Source organism: Oncorhynchus clarkii, chromosome 9 (assembly GCF_045791955.1).
Source record: "Oncorhynchus clarkii lewisi isolate Uvic-CL-2024 chromosome 9, UVic_Ocla_1.0, whole genome shotgun sequence".
NCBI lineage: Eukaryota > Metazoa > Chordata > Actinopteri > Salmoniformes > Salmonidae > Oncorhynchus > Oncorhynchus clarkii.
Genome location: NC_092155.1, coordinates 45,154,018 through 45,170,027, shown reverse-complemented (window position 1 = coordinate 45,170,027; position 16,010 = coordinate 45,154,018). Strand labels below are relative to the sequence as shown.

General features: G+C 41.8%; 1 protein-coding gene across 1 annotated transcript; it reads right to left on the bottom strand.

Moving 5' to 3' along the window:
• Positions 1 to 43: 43 nt before the first annotated feature.
• On the bottom strand, positions 44 to 11,613 carry LOC139417251 (outer dynein arm-docking complex subunit 1-like). The gene is made up of 14 exons (XM_071166501.1): positions 11,547 to 11,613; positions 11,298 to 11,397; positions 8,914 to 9,103; positions 8,114 to 8,236; positions 7,903 to 8,016; positions 7,734 to 7,801; positions 7,398 to 7,585; positions 6,937 to 7,083; positions 2,933 to 3,015; positions 2,033 to 2,201; positions 1,532 to 1,695; positions 1,184 to 1,287; positions 644 to 731; positions 44 to 420 (listed from the first exon to the last, which is right to left on the bottom strand). The coding sequence occupies exons 1-14, from the start codon at positions 11,611 to 11,613 to the stop codon at positions 319 to 321; spliced, it is 1,707 nt and encodes a 568-aa protein (XP_071022602.1). The 3' UTR covers positions 44 to 318.
• Positions 11,614 to 16,010: the final 4,397 nt, after the last annotated feature.

The window sequence follows — 16,010 nt, the reverse complement described above, 5'->3', positions numbered from 1 at the left end:
TAAAAGCTTACACCACCGAATATTTTATTTGATGAACAAATAATGAATACTTCAATTCTTTTAAACTCAATTATGCAACTAATGAGGCATTATAAACGTAACAGATTATGAATGGCTCATGAAATCAGGGCTGTGATAATGCTTTCCACATGAGTGGGCCTCCTGCGGTCCCCCAGTCTGCAGCTACCAGGGATGAGGTCAGATTACATGGGACTAAGTCAAGGTACCAAGGATGAGGTCTGTCTATCTACCAGGGAGGAGGTCAATAAACTATTTCCTTGTGTGTGTCCAATCAATATTCATAAAGCGATGATGAGTTCAGAGTCCTAAGGAGCCATGGTGGATTCTGCTGGCCACAACGCTGAGTTTGGAGGCTGATTTTCGGACCTCTGGTCGGACGATCCTTGCCTTCCTCTGCATCTGGCAGAAAACAACCCAATGAGACCGTATTTTGTTATGTGTGCGGTAGGAAATTCAGAATGTTATCAACTCATAGTATTACAATAACAATGATCAGGTATGGATGATATTTCTGAATTGTGGACACTATTTTGCTACCAATTGAGGGTTAAACTAGAGTCAGGTAGGCCATCTCCGGCTATATGGTTGTGGTGGTCCATGTTGATTGAAGGGAAAGCCTCACCCTCGTCATTACCAGCGGGAGCAGCTCGTCCTTGGAGAGGGGCTTCACCTGGTCTGTTAGCAGGGACTCCTCTGGGTCATTGTCATCCCTAAAATAGTAGTAGTCTTACATTACCACCATAAAGTTCAACTAGAAGTTAAATTTCTATGGTTAACACACTTCCAAGTATTGCATTCACTTACTATTTCCTTATGAACGTGAGAAAAAATGAAAATGTAGGTCCTACTCCTAAAATAGGCTCTTAAAATAGCACACTATGCCCTGGACTAACACACTAGTTTGTCCTCCGGCAAGGTTGTGAATACAGTTGGGCTGGTTAAAAAGTTTCTCTAAGCTGCAGAACAGGTAAAACAAAAAAACATGAGCTGCAAAGTGGATATAACTGCATCGTCAGGGATATATTTCAGAAACAGAACCACATGTATTTTATAGGTTATTGTTACAGGATTGGAAACAAACTTGCCACTGTTCATTGGCATCCCTTTCCGGCATTAGATGTAGCAGCTTCTATATTGAACACACACACACACACAGACATACCCAGAAGTGGGAGGCTCAACCGTTTTGTTTTGCCTAGGCAGTGGTGGACTTTGTCCTAGGAGGTGCCTGGCAACCATTCTAGGATTGTAATCTTTATCAAGGTCCTGGAGCGGAGACAGAGAACAACATAAAATGTTTCAAGGGCAACACTTCACTGAGGCTCTGTTCACTTCTAAAATCCATACTTCCACCCTCCCTCCACTGATGTAGCCTATCCCTGATCTGACACAATTTGATAGTAGTAGTAGGTTTCCACTACATTACAATAGCTTTCATCAATCCAGTCCTATCGGATCCATTTTCAATCCAGAGAAGTAATGAAGGAGGGATGGATGCATTTTAAATAACCTTGGAGCTGAGGAAAGACTGCAAAGTCAGCAGCTCGTTGGTCCTGCGCTCCACCAATCCCAGGTAAGTCATAACGGTGCTGTCCCGGATCCCGGTCGAGGAGCCTAACTTGTCTTCGATCACTGACCGGTCACAGTCTATGTTGTGGCACACACGGTCTATTCCTGGTGCACGGAAACACACAAGAAGAATTTATGGTTCTTCTCAATCTGGTTGTCTAAAGAAGCAGAAAGAAACTGGCACTCGGTGAGTCTCTTCACTGCAATGAGAGACAAGACCACCAGGAGGTGCACATTTTGTTACAGCCCAGCACTAACTTGATTTAGTTGAATTTGAAGAAAATAGTAAGTTAGTAGTAATAGTTATATTAGTTATAGTAGTATAATTACCAACAGTCATAGTAAGTAGCTTATTAAGGCCTCCACAGGAAGGGAAGTCATAGCCGTAAGATGTAGATAGTACTGGGCTGAAACAAAACAAACCATTCTTTCCCATCCATACCTGTCTTCAGCTGGTTGAGGATCTTGCCCACTGAGGTGATGCGTTGCTGGTAGCCCCCCATCTGCTGCTCTGTGGCCTGCTGCTGCACACTGACCCCCCGAAGCACGACCCTGCGCTCCTCATGCTGTCTGCGCTCCTCTCTGGAAACCACCTCCATCTCACAGCGGATCTGTGACACACACACACACCAAAACACAACTGCCTGGTCTCATAGACTAGATGTAACATAGTAAATGTAAATCTGGAACACTCAAATTAGTATGATATGTTACGTTTGGTATGGTTACATAAGACAGGTAGTTAAGGCAAAAACGAAACTATGGTGGTTGGTCGGGGTGGATGGGTAGGCACATAACGGACAATCTCATCACGGACAACTTTAGCATTTTAGCTATTTAGCAACTTTTCAACTACTTAGCATGTTAGCTAACCCTTCCCCTAACCCTTTTAGCTAACTCCTAAACTTAACCCCTAGCCAGCTAGCTAACGCTCCCCACTTCGCTAGAATTTGTAACATATCATACGTTTTGCAAATTTGTAAACATTATACAAATTGTAATTCATAATGTATCATACAAAATGGGTGATGGACATTCATAAATTAATACATACCATACGAAACGTAACATATCATACTAAAATAGAATAATATGAAATGCTCTGAGATCAGGTTGAACACAAAAGTAGAAGAGGCACCTAATGGACACATGAATGCACAATAATACACACACGTAGAACTCACACATGCACACACCCCTTCAATTAGTTGGCTACATTTAACAAAGTATCCAAATAGAAAGGAAGGTGCCCTATAGTTTAATGTGTGCATTAAAGCACAACATCCAAAGAAATGACTTATTTCAAAGGTAGACATGCATGTAGTTTCAATTTCATACAGACCTGGTTGATTTCGTCCTTCAAGGTCTCGGCTTTGTTGTTCTGTTCGTTAACAAAGTTTAGCAAAGCAAAGTTCTTGTCTTCAACTGTAGGATGCAGAAACACAAAAGGTATTTTTCACAGTTACAAATATAACAGAATAGATCTTAGATGGCCTCTTGTGTCAACACAGACCTTGTTCAACCCTCAAACTACCAACTGGGATATATTTTTTTTATCGTAGCCTAAAGGTGGTTCATTAAATTTTTCAAATTTGTCAATCAACTTGTTCATAATATCAAGTCATACATATCCTCAGAGGGTGGAGCGATCTTGACCGGATAAACAGATCACATTATGTACTCGCTTATAGTTATAACTACTAGGTATGACCGTGTACAAAATCTAAATTAGTTATATGCTTAGTTGCAGTCAAAACAGCTCATAGAAGTCTGTCAGTGCTGTGAATACTTGGTAGAACTGTAATTACAGAAACCAGCAACCTTCTGAATTTGCACAGTGCTGTATTACATTTATTACACTTAACCCCATAGCAATTGGGGTTAAGTGCCTTGCTCAAGGGCACATCGACAGATTTTCCACCTAGTTGGCTGCAGGGATTCGAACCAGAGAACTTTCAGTTACTAGCCCAACGCTCTTAACCGCTAGGCTACCTGCCGCGTATTGGTGTGTATTCTACGAAAAATTCGTTTTTATGGAAAATGTTATAGAAATACCAGAATTCATACAATACCCTCCTGGAAAATGTTATATAAATACAAGCATTCATATAATACCGTCCAATATTCTATATTTGCAACTTGTTATGGTATTTTGGTTGCTACAACATTTGGTTGGAAGTGAATTTGAGGGTTTCACTTGCTTTTTGAAGCATTCTGCCATAGGCCCTACCACTCCCATTGTTACACAAGCAGCAATTCTAATGTTGGCTGGGGGGTAAGTAAATAAAGAAAACTAAGCCATCTCTCCGGATCATTCACTTTTTGTCAATAACATTAAGTATAGGCTCTTTCAAATGTTGGTTTTTACAAACATAAATATGGCAATGTTAATATGTACTTCAAAATTCTAAAAAACGAAATGATACTACAATCAAATGGTTGTAAATTTGCCTTTTATTACTAATGTGGATTATACTTTTGAAAAATTCTGCACATTAAATGTTCTAGGTAATAATCCATGTATGTAAAATATGTTGGTAGTTTGAGAGTTAAGGAGCATACTCTAGAGCAGGGGTGTCAAAGTCAAATGGACGGAGGGCCAAATAAAAAAATCAGCTACAAGACGAGGGCCGGACTGTTCGAATGTTCATTGAAAAAATTTTAAATGACGCATATAGTCTAGTGAACCTAATTGAACCTACTGAAAACCTAACAAATATATTACAATATGATCAGATAAATAAAGCAATATTTTCTTATGGCTCTGTCAGTAATCTTTAATTTTCAACAGACACAAAAGACAAATTTCCTTTATATAAATATCCCCATAACATGAACATTAAATGAAAGAAACCGGTATTCAAGGCACCATCAGTAGACTATATTTTCTATTTTAGCAAAAGTGGGCTAAATTTACTTCAAAGAAAAAACAATAATAGCAATTTTCTATCATCCACTCAACTGAAATATTTTTAAGATATAATTGGAAAGAAAATACAAAAAAATAAAGTGCAAAAATCTATTAATCAAAAACAACACTTTGTTTAAGGAGAAGTAACATGCAGTGAAAACAAATATTAAATTTTAACTTTTAAACTTGAACTGAGTAAAAACTCTAAATATGTGATTGCACAGTAATGTTCACTTGTTTGAGGTTGAGGGTGATACTTGGTGGTGTCCCATCTTTTCCACAAGTTCATCAATGTTCGGGGTAAGGCTCTGAGCTGAAGAAATCCTCAGAATTGAGTGGAGGTGTTCAGCAGTAAGTCGACTTCTGTGTGATGTTTTGTTCAGGTTCATCAAAGAAAACAGTTGTTCACACAGGTATGTGCTGCCAAACATAGACAACGTTTGAGCAGCCTGGATGCGCAGCTGGGGCATTGTGCCGGGGAGGAAACGGGCGAACTCCGCAGCACCCACTGCCGCATATTTTGCCCTCAGTGCATCATTGCATTGGAGGTCAATCAACTCCATTTGGAGGTTTGGTGGTGAGCTTTCCACGTCAACAGCAAATGGGTTACCGAGCAGTTCCAACCTGCTTTTTTGTGCTTCAAAGTCAGCAAATCGGCGTCGAAAGTCAGCGGCAAGCATACCTATTTTATCAGCCAACTGTGTGCTCGGGAACGCACTGGTAGAGAGCTTCTCTTTCATGGTCTGGCAGCTGGGAAAGTGGCTCAAATTTTCTTTCCGCATCTGCGTCTCCCACAGAGTCAGTTTGGTTTTAAATGCCTTCACTGTACTGTACATATCAGAGATGACACGATCCCGACCCTGCAGCTGCAAGTTTATTGCATTCAGATGACTCGTAATGTCACACAGAAAAGCCATTTCACACAGAAACATTTCGTCTCGGAGTTGTGTTGTGTCTTTCCCTTTGCTGTCCAAGAACAGACAAATCTCCTCACGAAGCTCGAAACATCTTTGAAGCACCTTTCCCTGGCTTAGCCATCGCACCTCTGTGTGATAAGGCAAATCACCATGCTCCGTTTCTAACTCCGTCAGAAATGCCTTGAACTGGCGGTGATTCAAACCTTTGGCTCTGATAAAGTTAACTGTGCGCGTGATGATGCTCATTACATGCTCCATTTTCAAGGCTTTACCGCACAACGCTTCCTGGTGTATGATACAATGATAAGCTGTCAGCTCACCTGTCGCGTTTTCCTCTTGCATCTTTTCCCGTATCTTCGCCACCAGTCCGCTCCTGTGTCCACACATCGCAGGTGCTCCGTCGGTTGTCAAACCCACGAGTTTTTCCCAAGGCAGCTCCATCTCATTTACACATCTTGACACCTCTTCATACAAATCATGCCCCGTAGTTGTGCCATGCATAGGACGTAAAGCCAAAAACTCCTCTGTCACGCTTAGGTTGGAGTCCACTCCGCGGATGAAAATTGACAACTGGGCAATGTCAGAAATGTCGGTGCTCTCATCCACAGCCAAGGAATATGCAATAAAATCTTTTCCCTTTTTCACAAGCTGCTCTTTTAGATTGATGGACAACTGGTCTACTCTCTCGGCAATGGTGTTTCTGCTCAGACTCACATTTAAAAAGAGTTGCCTTTTTTCTGGGCAAACTTCGTCACAAACTTTAATCATGCAGTTTTTGATGAAATCCCCCTCCGTAAATGGCCGGGCTGATTTAGCGATCTCTTCTGCCAAAATAAAACTGGCCTTGACAGCAGCCTGGCCTTGTGATTTGGCTTTTTTGAACAGAGCCTGTCGAGATTTGAGGCCTCGTTTTAATTCCTCTGCCTTTTGTAGCCTTTGTTCCATGTCCATATTCTTGTTTTTGTCCGCGTGTTTCGTTTCATAATGTCTCTCAGATTATACTCTTTCAGTACCGCCACACTTTCTCCACACAGAAGACACACAGGTTTTCCAGCTACCTTCGTGAACATATACTCCGACTCCCACCTTGTTTGAAACCCCCGGTTCTCAGTATCCACCTTCCGTTTTGCCATTTTTGATGGGTATCTGAAAGTTAATTTTACTGTGATGCTGACGACTGCTGTGCCAATAAATATTGAAATGAAGCAGCCTACTGCTCGGTGCGTCACCTTTGCATTGTGGGAAATGTAGTATTGGTGCGCGTAAAAGATCTGCGGGCTGCCGGCTTGCTGCGGGCCGGTTCTAATAATAAATCAAGATCATCCCAGGGGCCGTAAAAAACCTTCTTGCGGGCCGGATGTGGCCCGCGGGCCTTGACTCTGACATATGTGCTCTAGAGGGCCTAAAATATGAGGACGGCATATTTCCTTATCATATTTCCATAATAAAGTAGTAAATGCGATTATTTTGAAGTTAAGAGGTGCTCCTTTGCTGAGGAGACAATGCTTTGTGACTCACTCTGAATGAAGGTCCCCACCAGCTTGTGCAGGTCCTCCTCCCCTGTGACACAGTGGATCTTGTGGAAGGTCTCCTGCAAGGAATCGAGAGTCCCAAAAGTCCCTCCCTGAGTGTCCAGTCCCTGTCTCCTGCGCTGCCTCTCCTCAACTAAAGACAGAGGTTAGAGGTCAGAATCAGACAGATATAAGTCAGACTTACATCAAGCAGTACACCATCAACTCAGTGCCCCAAATCAGAACTACTCAACTATTGCTTATTCTGCGTTGCATTTGGCTATTAAATAAAATAATCGGTCTGCTGAAAAGCCATGGCGCTGTGTATTTGATTTAGTAATTTGTCATTTTGTAATTGTTGTGTGAATTAAAGCATACAGGTATAATGCTCTGTCACTTGTCATAAGCATGTATAAGCCTTTATAATGTCTTTATAACAAGGCTTATAATAAGTATCTCATCTATGACCCTGTCTGCGGCTCAGGTCCTGGCCCTCCTCCTGGCTGCTGCACTCGTTGCCCTTGATGCTCATGAAGGTCTTTAGGCGGTGGTCGTGGGAGATGACCCGCTGCAGCTCGCTCACCTCCGTGCCATACTGGGTCAGGTCCTTCACCTTTTTCTCCTTCAGCAGCATCCGTTTGCACCGAGCCTCCACTCTGAAGGATCATATTCATGATGGCACACCATCGTAAAAAAAAAAGTTCAGGTAGTCCCTCCCTGTTTTAGTCTGTTTTCTACAATGCAGACCAAATAACATTTTTGTACTCAAAAACACATCAACACAAAAAAAGCTGTATGTATTACCTGGCCTCAAAAGCAGCAGTGGACTGAGCCATCATGTCTCGGATGTCCTTGCGAATCTCCTGCAGCTCCTGAATGACAAACAGGAACACAACATTGCTCAGTGAGTTGGGTGCATCTCAATTCATTACCCATTCTAGTAATTTGATTTCTATGGTGCTGTGAGCCCTACCCTCTCCATCCTGCAGTAGAGGTGGAGGAACTGCTTCCTCTCCACGTGCAAGATCTTCAGCTCCTCTCTCAGCTGCCCGTTCTTGGCCAAAAGCTTGTTGAAGCGAACACGACCCTGGAGCAAAGACATGGGTGACATGTCAACACCATGACAATTCCATAAGGAGTTGACAAGAGTGCAGAAACAGACTGACACTCAGGCTACTGCTAACCCTGTCCAGTTTGTTCTCCAGGATGAGGCTGTTCTTCTGTGTCTGGTTTGCCTCCGACTTCTGACTGTGGCATGTGGTGCTCCCTCTCCTCTGGCCAGCCAGCTTACTCTCCCAAGTCAAAATCTACCACAGAAGAAGCAGATAAAAGCAGATAAGCAAATAAATCTGGTTACCTAAGGAATAGCACTAGCTATTTGAGCAAGAATAAAACATTGTCAATTGGAGCTGACTAAAATAAAATAAATTAGAAAAAGATATAGGCCTGTGTAAAGGACTTCATGCTGTTTGCTTAGCGCTTCTACCTGATTCACCTGATACCAAGACTCAAATTTAGGAACTCTGCGCTTTTGAAAAAATGCCTTATTCAACAGAGCTATGGGCGACACTGCAGGCTGAGGAATGAGTTTCACAGGTCCTCATCTGCTACATTCACCCTCCAAACTCACTCCACAGCAATCCCAGCGGTTGAGCTGAGTGCAGCTGCAGATCTGGGTCACGCTTCTTGCTTAGTGAGTACTGCTTCTCCTCTGATTCAGCTCTCAAACTCACAACCTCCCAAACACGTGACCACCCTCCTAAACCCATTGCGCTATTGAAAAAAGCATTCTTAAACAGGGCCAGGTGCGACACTTCAGGCTGATGAAAGAGTTTCCCAGATTCCCATCTGCTACACCTGCAGGTTTGGGGGTAAAGTCCGTTTCTAGCATGGGTAGGATGAGGTTAAACTATCACGAATTCCTGATTATCTGGGCAATTCACATCTAGGATGTTTGTAACAAAGCAATCGTCAATACAAACACCTCCTGTCTCAGATAAGCCATTTTCCCCTGTTCAGAGTCGAGCTGCTCCACCACCCTGTCGCGGTACACCAGCATGCTGCTCAGATTTTGCGTGGCGTCTGCGTCATCCGAGCATCGAAATGGACTCTCTGAGACACGCAGGCTACGGAGAAGTTCCTCGCGTTCACCATGGAGCCTTTGGATCTCTCTCCTGGTTGGGTAACAGACATGCATCATTTCAGTGTCAAAGGAAGAAGCCATGTGCTTGTGTCATACTGGACTTAGTGCTCTTACTAGAGACAGCGTTAGTCCTGATATGGAGGAACACTGTACTACACTTAATCATAAGGTTTTAAAAACCTTTTGTTAGCAATTAGGCCAGTTCAATTGACAATGGCTGGGCTGGCTACATTTCTCCAACTAAACTCCTTTTTATTACATTTTGCATTTACATTTTAGTCATTTAGCAGACGCTCTTATCCAGAGTGACTTACAGTTAGTGTGTTAATCTTAAGAAAGCTCGGTGAGAAAACCACATCTCAGTCATAGTAAATACATTTTTCCTCAAAGTAGCCTTCAGCAAAGTCAGTGCTAGTAGGAAAAAATAGTGTTGCTTCACGAAAAGCAAGGGTGTCATTTACAATGCCTTGCGAAAGTATTCGGCCCCCTTGAACTTTGCGACCTTTTGCCACATTCCAGGCTTCAAACATAAAGATATAAAACTGTATTGTTTTGTGAAGAATCAACAACAAGTGGGACACAATCATGAAGTGGAACAACATTTATTGGATATTTCAAACTTTTTTAACAAATCAAAAACGTAAAAATTGGGCGTGCAAAATTATTCAGCCCCTTTACTTTCAGTGCAGCAAACTCTCTCCAGAAGTTCAGTGAGGATCTCTGAATGATCCAATGTTGACCTAAATGACTAATGATGATAAATACAATCCACCTGTGTGTAATCAAGTCTCCGTATAAATGCACCTGCACTGTGATAGTCTCAGAGGTCCGTTAAAAGCGCAGAGAGCATCATGAAGAACAAGGAACACACCAGGCAGGTCCGAGATACTGCTGTGAAGAAGTTTAAAGCCGGATTTGGATACAAAAAGATTCCCCAAGCTTTAAACATCCCAAGGAGCACTGTGCAAGCGATAATATTGAAATGGAAGGAGTATCAGACCACTGAAAATCTACCAAGACCTGGCCGTCCCTCTAAACTTTCAGCTCATACAAGGAGAAGACTGATCAGAGATGCAGCCAAGAGGCCCATGATCACTCTGGATGAACTGCAGAGATCTACAGCTGAGGTGGGAGACTCTGTCCATAGGACAACAATCAGTCGTATATTGCACAAATCTGGCCTTTATGGAAGAGTGGCAAGAAGAAAGCCATTTCTTAAAGATATCCATAAAAAGTGTTGTTTAAAGTTTGCCACAAGCCACCTGGGAGACACACCAAACATGTGGAAGAAGGTGCTCTGGTCAGATGAAACCAAAATTGAACTTTTTGGCAACAATGCAAAACGTTATGTTTGGCGTAAAAGCAACACAGCTCATCACCCTGAACACACCATCCCCACTGTCAAACATGGTGGTGGCAGCATCATGGTTTGGGCCTGCTTTTCTTCAGCAGGGACAGGGAAGATGGTTAAAATTGATGGGAAGATGGATGGAGCCAAATACAGGACCATTCTGGAAGAAAACCTGATGGAGTCTGCAAAAGACATGTCCAGGTGTTAAAATGGCCAAGTCAAAGTCCAGACCTGAATCCAATCGAGAATCTGTGGAAAGAACTGAAAACTGCTGTTCACAAATGCTCTCCATCCAACCTCACTGAGCTCGAGCTGTTTTGCAAGGAGGAATGGGAAAAAAAATTCAGTCTCTCGATGTGCAAAACTGATAGAGACATACCCCAAGCGACTTACAGCTGTAATCGCAGCAAAAGGTGGCGCTACAAAGTATTAACTTAAGGGGGCTGAATAATTTTGCACGCCCAATTTTTCAGTTTTTGATTTGTTAAAAAAGTTTGAAATATCCAATAAATGTTGTTCCACTTCATGATTGTGTCCCACTTGTTGTTGATTCTTCACAAAAAAATACAGTTTTATATCTTTATGTTTGAAGCCTGAAATGTGGCAAAAGGTCGCAAAGTTCAAGGGGGCCGAATACTTTCGCAAGGCACTGTAATTAAAACAAATTGGAGGAGGGTATTCCAGCTCTTTTTGAACTTTTCCTTTTGAAAAGTGACCAGAGGTGGCAGAACGGAGTTCACATGTTCCACAATAAGTTGTCATGGGCGTACAGTATAGTTTCAATGTCCAGGTAAACATAGCAAAATACCACTTTAGAGGTACACTGAATCTTAAGTAATTATGTTTTCAGTCTTTAAGACGAAAATATCCTCACAGCTGTCTGCGAATGAGATCCTGTGATTCTACGGTGTACGCCTGCCTGTCTCCTTCCATGATGCGAAACTGTCTCTGGAGTTTGCTCAACTCTGTCTCAGCTGCAACACACAACTTTGAAAACTGATAAGTGTATCCTAATGTTTTATGGGATAAAAATAGGTAGGATATCAGAGAAAAGGACAATTTCTTAGTCATGCAACAGATGCTATTGAGTGCTTGTAGGTAGGTGAACTGTGAAAACGCATACCTAAGAGATCAATATCGATCTCACTGCTGTCAGAGTTGACACTACAAGCTGATCTTCTGCGAGGCATGGTGGTGATTGTTCTGGAGGTATGAAATTCAGATTACATCATGTGATATGATAAAGGGGACCATGTCTATGTTCACTCAGCACTTTGTTCCCTGGGCCCTGTGACTGGGGGAACATAGGTTGAGGGAACATTGGGCCCAGGGAACATAGAGCTGAAGGAACATAGGACCATAAGGCTGAAGGAACATAGGGTGGACCCCTGATAAAGTTAGCTATGCCTAACATCACTAATTGCTATATGCTGACCTGATATGCATTTAGTTACAACATATATATATATATTTAGCTAGATCAGAAGAAATATGAAGGAACAGCCTTTGGCCAATGACCACTAATATAAGGCATATTGTCCAACGGCCATAATTACACCTAACGTTATTTGCACACTGCCTCTTTTGGCTGGCTGGCTGCAGCGAACACTGGTTAACTTACATTAACGTTGGCTAACAAAAATGTGTGACTTTCTTACTGTTATCAGGATCTTGAAGCTTCCTTTTTGACAACCTCTACTTGGTCCTAGCCTTGTAGTTTGTAGATATTTGCGAAAATAATATGCAATACATTTGCCTATGACTGGCTAGCTGGCTTTCTCTCCAATGTAAATGACCGATTGTAACCGTTGACGACGCTTGGCTACTTGAGCACGCGACACACATGTAGCAAAATATCTACTGACAAAATATGTAGCTAGTTGGCTAGTTACAATGTTGCAATACCGATAAGTTACGTTACATTTCTATATTTGTATCGTTCGTTTGAGGTGGTTTAGATGTGAGTTTGTAAATAATGTATGCAGCCATGATATTGACAAACAAACATTGGGTCATAGACCAATGACAGTATGTGTACACTGAGTGTACGAAACATGAAGAACACCTTCCAAATATTGAGTTGCACCCTCTTTTGCTCTCGGAACAGCCTCAAGTCATTGGGCGCATGGCATCTACAAGGTGTCGAAAGTGTTCAACAGTGATGTTGGCCCATGTTGACTCCAATGCTTCCCACAGTTGACTGGATCGAGTTGGGTGGATGTCCTTTGGTTGGTGGAGCATTCTTGATACACACGGGAAACTGATAAGCGTGAAAACCCCAGCAGCGTTGCAGTTCTTGACACAACCTGTTGCGCCTGGCACGTACTACCATACCCCGTTCAAAGGCACTTAAATATTTTGTCTTGCCCATTCATCACCCTCTGAATGGCACACATACAACCTATGTCTCAAGGCTTCAAAATCATTCTTTAACCTGTTTTCTCCCCTTCATCCACATTGAATGAAGTGGATGTAACAAGTGACATCAGGGATCATAGCTTTCACCTGGATTGACCTGGTCAGTCTGTCGTGGAAAGAGCACGTGTTCTTAATGTTTTGTACACTCAGTGCATATGAAGGATCTTGAAGCAAGGATATTTTATAGAAGGCACTGTGAGACCCACTTATTTTTCTTTGCAATTTCAGTGACTGCCACTGGGTGTCAGAGTTGTTCAACCTCTACGCTTGTCTGTCAAGCACCTTTGATGTTTGTCTGTGTAGGCCAAAACAGATATTAGGCCTGGCCTATGGATAGTTATGCTACAGCTGTATTGTATTAGACAACCTCTGTAGTGTGTGTGTGTGTGTGTGTATACTGGTGGAAAAAGTACCCAATTGTCATACTTGAGTAAAAGTAAAGATAACTTAATAGAAAATGACTCAAGTAAAAGTGAAAGTCACCCAGTAAAATACTAATTGAGTAAAATTCTAAAACTATTTGGTTTTAAATATACTTAAGTATCAAAAGTAAAAGTATAAGTCACTTCACATTTTTTATAAAAAGCAAGCCATGATGGCATAATTTTCTTGTTTTTTGTTCTCTTGATAAGTGTATGAATTAGGCTATTTTCTTGTCCTGCTAATCATTCAAAATGTAAAGTGTACTTTTGGGTGTTAGGGAAAATGGAGTAAAAAGTACATACTTTTCTTTAGGAATGTAGTGAAGTAAAAGTTGTCAAAAATATAAATAGTAAATAAAGTACAGCTACCCAAAAATACTACTTAAGTAGTACTTTCAACTATGTTTACTAAAGTACTTTAGTGTGTGTGTGTGTGTGTGTACGCTCCAGCACACCAACTGACAACCAGTGAATTTTAATGCAAAGAGAGTGACAGTACATATTCCCCCAATGTCAGAGCCTACATGGCTAACAATGTATGATGCTTGACATAGATTTATTAGATACATAGTTATGGTCAATGACCGACTAAACGTTAAAGAAGCTAGGCTACTTGAGCAGTGAGCACGTGACACCAGCCTGGTCTCATATACTAGACGTAACATAGTAAATGTAAATCTGGGTCACTCAAATTTGTATGATATGTTACATTTGGTATGGTTACAGACGACAGAAGGTTACTGAAGGCAAAAACTAAAGATGGATGGGCGTATAACACGAATGTCTAGCAACCCAAAGGTTGCGTGTTTGAATCTCATCATGGACAACCTTAGCATTTTAGCTAATTAGCAACTTTGCAACTACTTTTGTAGATACTTTGCACCTACTTAGCATGTTAGCTAACCAGTCCCCTACTTCTTCTTCTTTAAGGTTTTATGGCAGACTACACCTATTGTTAAGGGGTATTGGGGAAAAAAACAATTCCATTGCGGGAAAATTTCCTCATCCACGCTCACAATGATGCCTTTTTTCTCAAATTTCCTCTCTGTTTGCGCTGTGCCGTGGACAACCAGTGCAATAAACTCTACAAAGTCCATCTACTTGACATGCAACATGTCAGGATCCCTCTGTTGACAAGGAATATTATTCGGCATCTCTAATCCTACTATCATTATTGATTTAACTTCACTCCTTTCTTCTACTCTTCTCACTGCCTCCACATAGGAGACATGCTGGACAGTCCATATTATATTCTTATCACCTCTGTCTCCTTCACCCTAACAGGACACTTCAGAAATTTGGGTGCATGTTCGCCACCACAATTGCAGCATTTGTGCTCAGCTGGCATATGATACTACCCCCCCCCCCCCCGTCTAGATACACTTGACACATGACCAAATATCATAAAACCCAAATACACGTGAGAAGGGAGAGACTCTTCATATAAAAACAATAGAATGGATGGGGTGGGCTTCCTCATTCCATCCACCATGCTGGTTAGTCTGTGCGCACCAACCACTTCATCCAATTCTTCATATATACAGTGCCTTGCGAAAGTATTCGGCCCCCTTGAACTTTGCGACCTTTTGCCACATTTCAGGCTTCAAACATAACGATATAAAACTGTATTTTTTTGTGAAGAATCAACAACAAGTGGGACACAATCATGAAGTGGAACGACATTTATTGGATATTTCAAACTTTTTTAACAAATCAAATACTGAAAAATTGGGCGTGCAAAATTATTCAGCCCCCTTAAGTTAATACTTTGTAGCGCCACCTTTTGCTGCGATTACAGCTGTAAGTCGCTTGGGGTATGTCTCTATCAGTTTTGCACATCGAGAGACTGACATTTTTTCCCATTCCTCCTTGCAAAACAGCTCGAGCTCAGTGAGGTTGGATGGAGAGCATTTGTGAACAGCAGTTTTCAGTTCTTTCCACAGATTCTCGATTGGATTCAGGTCTGGACTTTGACTTGGCCATTCTAACACCTGGATATGTTTATTTTTGAACCATTCAATTGTAGATTTTGCTTTATGTTTTGGATCATTGTCTTGTTGGAAGACAAATCTCCGTCCCAGTCTCAGGTCTTTTGCAGACTCCATCAGGTTTTCTTCCAGAATGGTCCTGTATTTGGCTCCATCCATCTTCCCATCAATTTTAACCATCTTCCCTGTTCCTGCTGAAGAAAAGCAGGCCCAAACCATGATGCTGCCACCACCATGTTTGACAGTGGGGATGGTGTGTTCAGCTGTGTTGCTTTTACGCCAAACATAACGTTTTGCATTGTTGCCAAAAAGTTCAAGTTTGGTTTCATCTGACCAGAGCACCTTCTTCCACATGTTCGGTGTGTCTCCCAGGTGGCTTGTGGCAAACTTTAAACTACACTTTTTATGGATATCTTTAGGAAATGGCCACTCTTCCATAAAGGCCAGATTTGTGCAATATACGACTGATTGTTGTCCTATGGACAGAGTCTCCCACCTCAGCTGTAGATCTCTGCAGTTCATCCAGAGTGATCATGGGCCTCTTGGCTGCATCTCTGATCAGTCTTCTCCTTGTATGAGCTGAAAGTTTAGAGGGACGGCCAGGTCTTGGTAGATTTTCAGTGGTCTGATACTCCTTCCATTTCAATATTATCGCTTGCATAGTGCTCCTTGGGATGTTTAAAGCTTGGGAAATCTTTTTGTATCCAAATCCAGCTTTAAACTTCTTCACAACAGTACCTCGGACCTGCCTGGTGTGTT

Excerpts from the sequence above, each read along its gene's own strand:
- LOC139417251 (XM_071166501.1), bottom strand. The coding sequence starts at position 11,613 with ATGCCTCGCAGAAGATCAGCTTGTAGTGTCAACTCTGACAGCAGTGAG. Across the intron at positions 9,104-11,297 it reads GATCTCATTCGCAGACAGCT|GAGAGAGATCCAAAGGCTCC; the intron begins GTGAGGATATTT and ends TTACCCAACCAG. Across the intron at positions 7,586-7,733 it reads ACTGCTGCTTTTGAGGCCAG|AGTGGAGGCTCGGTGCAAAC; the intron begins GTAATACATACA and ends ATGATCCTTCAG.